The sequence below is a fragment of the Ursus americanus genome, chromosome X, assembly GCF_024610735.1.
Source record: "Ursus americanus isolate L20-20 chromosome X, mUrsAme1.1.p, whole genome shotgun sequence".
NCBI lineage: Eukaryota > Metazoa > Chordata > Mammalia > Carnivora > Ursidae > Ursus > Ursus americanus.
Genome location: NC_142164.1, coordinates 110,730,453 through 110,736,457, shown reverse-complemented (window position 1 = coordinate 110,736,457; position 6,005 = coordinate 110,730,453). Strand labels below are relative to the sequence as shown.

At 37.0% G+C, this 6,005-nt stretch overlaps 1 protein-coding gene across 2 annotated transcripts in view; it reads right to left on the bottom strand.

The window, feature by feature from the left end:
* Positions 1-2,853: 2,853 nt before the first annotated feature.
* The window catches only part of AP1S2 (adaptor related protein complex 1 subunit sigma 2), a 28,140-nt gene continuing 24,988 nt past the window's right edge, over positions 2,854-6,005 (bottom strand). For both annotated transcript variants that reach the window (XR_006780097.2, XM_045799895.2), the window contains one exon: positions 2,854-3,403. Coding sequence is in view for 1 of the 2 variants with exons in the window: in XM_045799895.2 (XP_045655851.1) it covers positions 3,356-3,403 (48 nt within the window). In the remaining variant the exon portion in view is untranslated. The remainder of the gene's footprint in view (positions 3,404-6,005) is intronic.

Sequence of the window (6,005 nt, the reverse complement as noted above, 5' to 3'; positions counted from 1 at the left end):
AATCTCCTATTTCATCAAGACTCCTCTTCTTTTTCTCACTGCACAGCATGGACCTACCCGTTTATTCAACCATATCCCTATTGTTGGATTTTAAATTACCTTTAATTTTACACTATTAAAGAATCCAGTGCTATAAACAGTCCTGTTGTGGATTTCCTTAAATACCTTCACACATTTCTGACCTTTTCCTTAGGATAAACTCTATTACATCAAGAGATAGGACTCCTGACGTGTTTCCAAATTGCCCTCCAGAAAAGCTACAGAAAATGTACTCTCTCAACAGTGAGTTTTGCTATTCCCACGCCACCAAGTTAATCTTTGCCGGTTTGGTAAATTTGATGTTCAGCTGTTTGTTTCTCTGTGTATTGGCTGAGCCAGACACTTCTGTATTTGATGGCTGTGAGGTTTGGTTGTTTGCCCTTTACTAATAATCTCTTGGGTTTTTCTACATGCAATAGCTGAGCAGCTTTTTGACTTTGAAATTCCTTTTGTTTTAAAGTCAGTTTATTTCCTCTCCATCCTGTCCCATATTCACAGCCCCTTCTCAGCTGGAGGTTTTCCGTTAAGGGCTTCATCTTTTTTATAGTGTGTTGGGGAGCTATTTATATAGAGGTAAGTCTTATTTTTGTCATTTTCTGGGAAATTAGGGTCACTGCCACTGAATCTGCTTAGTGTTAAAGCAATTCTCATTAAAAAAGTGGTCAGAGAAATTTCTGTTTAAAAAAAAAGGCTTAAGGCAAAAAAATATCATTCTTGGTCTTCAGATCATAAAAAAGAAAAGATGCTCTTATACTTTCTTATATGTTTTTAATTTTCTTTGTAACCTTTCCATTGCCATACTGGACATCTTGAATTTTAGAGTATGTGGCTTTTGGCAACTTAGGATTTGGAAATAAGGGCTTAAGGATGCACAAAGTATTGAAGCTAACAGGGAAAGAAATTTTAAGATTGGGATTTCTGAGTGAGTGGTTATCTGTTGAAATGAGTTCTTAGTATGTAGCCTATAAAAGGAAGTATGGTCCAGAAATCATTTTACTTTAAAAATTGACTTGTTCAACTTTAAATGCCTGCTTTACCCTAAAAATGATTGAAAATTTTCTAATTACCTACTGGATTCACTAATGCTGAGTAAGTATCCCTAAATCCAGTATTTTTCAGTACTTCCCTAAATACAGCCGAGATACACATAATTAAAGGTGGTATTCCGAGCTGAATAGCCTTCATCGATCATGGAGGACAAAATAGGGTAAACACCAGCTTGTGCTCAAGGTGTAATGAGATGATGGGGTCTTTCCCCTCCAGCATTCACGGGCACTGCGGTGTGGAGGGAGGGACAGAGCAGTTTTAAACCAGTTGACTGGTTCATTATCTTGGTAAGTGTCCATCTTGAACTTAAATGTATTAATGTTTTTTAAACTTATAACCTGATCACTATTTATGATTTAAACATTCCAGCTCTACAGTGCCAGCAGAAGCCCATCAGGCCTGTTTTCAGTGAATAAACCATGTGAGTGTTGGAGACTACCCCTGTCTGCAAGTATCTTTTTAGCAGACTAGAAACTTGATGGTAGTTGATGTCTTGTTCTTTAATATCCTTTAGTATGTAATATTTCCCATGTGCAGCTAGTAAGAGGTCCCTTAACTATCATGATAACCAAAGCTTTGAGTTGCTGTTTATATTAGGGGCTAGTTTGCAAATACCAGTTCATTTACCTGCTAGCACCTCCAGTTCGGAGCGGTTGGGGGCGTTGGGGGGGGGTGATCCAGTTGATTTGCAATACCTTTGATTACCTGGAGTAATGAGAGTTGCTTCTTCAGAAAGCAGAAACGTTAACTGCATCAAGGTTTTAAAAGCGGCATTTATTGATTGAAAATAAATGTGTAGATAAGCTCTCAGCATGGAAGCCACATTATTTTTAGTGAGCTTGAAGTACATGAAAACTCCTTATATCTTCCGTCATTTACCTTGTGTGTGCTTTTAGCATCCACCTTCAAATGGAGGTGAATTTTCAACATTTTACTGAGAAAAATTTAAAATTCTTTCAGCAGCTCCCCCATAGTCTGACAAACTTTTGCAAAGAGAAAGATAAAAACACACTACAGTGGTGTACGTTGAACATTTATTACAACTAATTGGTGATGTGATAGTGCTAACATGGCCTGAATATGTACTGGTCACAATCACAACAAAGCTTATTCCAGCCCAGCAGATACAAATGAAAGTGTAAACCATGAAGACATGTTTACATACACACAAGTATGTATAAAAGTGACATCGAAACAACTGTACAGCCTTAAAGAATACAGGGCCCACTGATGTCATTTTACCTCATTCAACTCTTTTACATGAAACGTGGTGTCTGCTTTTATAAGATTTCTGATAACTAGGCATTGCCATGGAAGGGAAGGAAGCTGCCCTAAAGTTTGCAGCACTTGTAAGTGGAGGGAAGCAAAATAAATTTGGCCGTAACAAGCACCGCAGGAGGAATATTCGTGCTTTAAACAATGACTTAAGCAACACTTTGTGAAGAGAGGAACATATTTACCGTAAGATACCGTTATGAAGAATTCCGGTAAGTCAATGTTTCCATTTTTATTTGGGGGCATCAAAAACCATCTAAGTCACTAAATGGTTATGACCACAAAAACAATCTGTCTCAGGAATTGAATGTTCCTTGGCCTTAAAAATAACGTGCTCACTATTAAACAGCCGATACTCTGTTCCTCAACCCCGGTTTGGAATGCCAGAGAAAGTGTAAACACTTTATTTTTAGTGTAAAACACATCATTTTAATTTAGTCCTTTGTGTATTCCCTTTAAGTATGTAGTTTCCAATAAGGGTCTTTGGCGTAAATTTGGTTTTTTTTTTTTTAAGTCTCAAACAGTTACGTTTTAATTCATTTGATATGTGAGTATCGATTCCCTTTATTCTCATATATGCTGAAATGCTACACACTAGTCTTTGGTTTCATAAAACCAGGTTTCATATTATAATTTAACAGTTTCCTTTGCCAAAGACGGTAATTAATGAATGTATATTACCTGATTGTGTCATTCTCATAGACGCATGATTAGATTGAGAGAAACAGATCTATAAACTTTAAAATATCCAGAAAAGGTACCATTCTTTTTCTGCATCATTCTAATTTGTATTTAAGTCCCTTAAGTTACTACTTGATTAACCAAAGTTCCCTTTAAAAAAAAAAAAACTTTGTGTAGGCCTGAATGAAGCAGCTTAGCAAAACAGTAATACTGACAAGACGTCATCTTATACCATTAGCTAACATGGACATGAAGGCAGTGACCATCTACAGTGTGTGAAATGCCACAAGAAGTCATCAACAAGGGAGGAGAGTTATGTCAGTCCAATTTCTTCAAGAACACTACGTGGGGTTTCAGCTTCCTGTGGAGGGAAAATGTGAGACTCTGGTAAGCAGATCCGGGGAGGCTGGAGAATGTGAAATTAACACGGAGGGATGTGCAAGTTTCAGAGAACAATGCAAGCAGGTCATTGGTTTGGGCACATTCGAATGCTGACAGCAGGTGGTTATTTACGGTTTTGCGCCCCAACGTCAGAGACCACAGAAGGATATTTTCAGCATGCATTAAATACCCACTGATTACCTACCAATGTGCTGAGTACCATTGCTGTCACACAAAAAGCAGGCAAACCCACTGGCAATTTAGGAAATCACTGCTATCGAATTAGCTACAGGAAAGGTAAGTTAGTGTTAAAAGTCTCCCCTAAATAAAAAACAGGGAAAACCCAGAGTTCTCCCCAATCTTCACATAATTTTGTTTTCCATGCTTTCCCCCCCCTTTAGGTCACATGTATTTATAGAAATGTCTTCCTCTGCGTTTTTTGCTCAGTTTTTGACTTAACTGTCCCCAGCAGCACGGCTGCAGAACCTCACCTTCCCAGCCTCCCAGGGTGCCTTCAATGGAGGCGATATACTACAAAGAGTCCTCTAGGACCAAAGGCATTTTTGTCTTAATGCCACAACCAATACTCATTTTTAAATATCAAAGGAAGACAAAACAAAGCAGGCGTATCTAGAAAAAAATAATTCCAAAGCGGCTGATTTTGCACATCACAAAACAGGACCCAAGGTCAAAATCAGGTATTACTTGCAACAATTTTGTAATTAAAAGGCATATGATAATTTAATGGAGAAAATGCAATTTTTAGTATCCAATAATAACTTACTTTTGCATCCTAATTGTGGTACAGCAAAAAACAAGGAAAAGAAAAAAAATTAAACTGTAAATCCATACATTAGATTTAATTGTATGTAAAGCATCACATGGTTAATGTAATTTAATCGTAAGTAAATTAAACACTAGCCTGTTTCCTGATTTGGAAAACAAGGATCACAATACTTACCTTCATACTAGACATTTAAGGGAGAGAAGGCTTAGTGCCTGACTTCTAGAAAGTGCTCAAAAACTGTTAATTGATAACATTACACGATTGAGACCTACCTACATGAAGGTATTTAGCATTCAGTACTAAATAAAATATTATAAACCAACTCTGTATAAAGTTCACAAGTTTTAGTAGGTTTGTTTACTAATGAAAAATGGGTAAAAATCGGCTTTGGTGAAGAAAGGTTATCTTATGAAGTATTCTTGCCCTCGCTCCCCACATCAAACCTCAGCCTAACCAGGGTACATCAAAATATATATGGGGGATAGGCAAACAAGTTAAACATTGCCACAAGATTACAATCCACCAAATACAGAATGGAGGACATTCTACAGCATGGGTGACTCGGTTAAAAAGAAAAAAAAAATGGCAGGGACGAAAAGCAGGGGAGTTGTTGAAGGTGAGAAGACTCAAGAGGCATCAACCAGATACAGTGTGAGCCTTTTTGGGAATCTGGTTCTAACAAACCAATTATAGAAATGGAATTTTCAGGCAGTTAGGAAAAATTGAACCGGGAACAAGATATTAGGAGTTACTGTTAATTTTGGGGGGTGTGGTACTTCAGTCTCTTGATACATACTGAAATATCGAAGATGAAATGATGTCCAGGGCTTGCTTTAAAACCCTGAGGCCAAAATGGAGGTGGAGGGGAGATGGATGACACAAGCATATTACTATGAGTATTGAGTTACAGGTGTTGAAGCTGAGTTTTCATGATAGAGTTTTTAAAGTAAGTCTGATGAAAAAGATGCAACACTCCCAAGAATGATGTAATAAACCAGTCTCTTTGATGTATGTTTAGCCTTAAACATTAAATATACTGACATCTGAACCGCATACATCTTGGAACAATTTAAAAATAATCATTTGCATTTAACCCTTGAATAACACGGATTTGAACTGTACAGGTCCATTTATACAGAGACTTTTTACTATACAGTACTGTAAGTGTATTTTCCTTAGGATTTTCTTAACATTTTTTTCCTCCAGCGTATTTTAGGAATACAGTATATAATACATATACAAAAGATGTGTTAATGGAATGTTTAGGTTATCGGTAAGGCTTCCAGTCAACAGTAGGCTATTAAGTTTGTGGGGAGTCAAACGTTCTATGTGAGTTTTCAACTGCCTGGGAGGGTCAGTGCTCCTAACCCCCTCATTGTTCATAGGTCAGTTGTAATGTTCAATAGTTCTTAAAAACACCATGTAACCTTTAATGCATTTATTAAAAGATGCCTACACTGAATTCTATACAGCTAACATTCTTCGCTATCCATGTAAAAATGTCTCCCATTCTATTCCCTGGAGCTGGTCAGATTTCCCCTATGTGCTCACTGCCTGCAATCCTATATAGCATTTCATGAAGAGAAGCATGTTACTTGTCAAATATGCATTATTTAAAATGTGTACTTTCTAAAAGTCCTGGTTTAAAGGAATCATTTATACATTTTACTCCTTGAGACTTGTACAAATAGTACATTAGTTTCTTTTACAAATTGTGTCCATAGTATAAAACGTGATCTTCCCATGTTGACACTGAAATTGTAGCTCAAAATTACCGACAAGAAGTAGTAGCGGA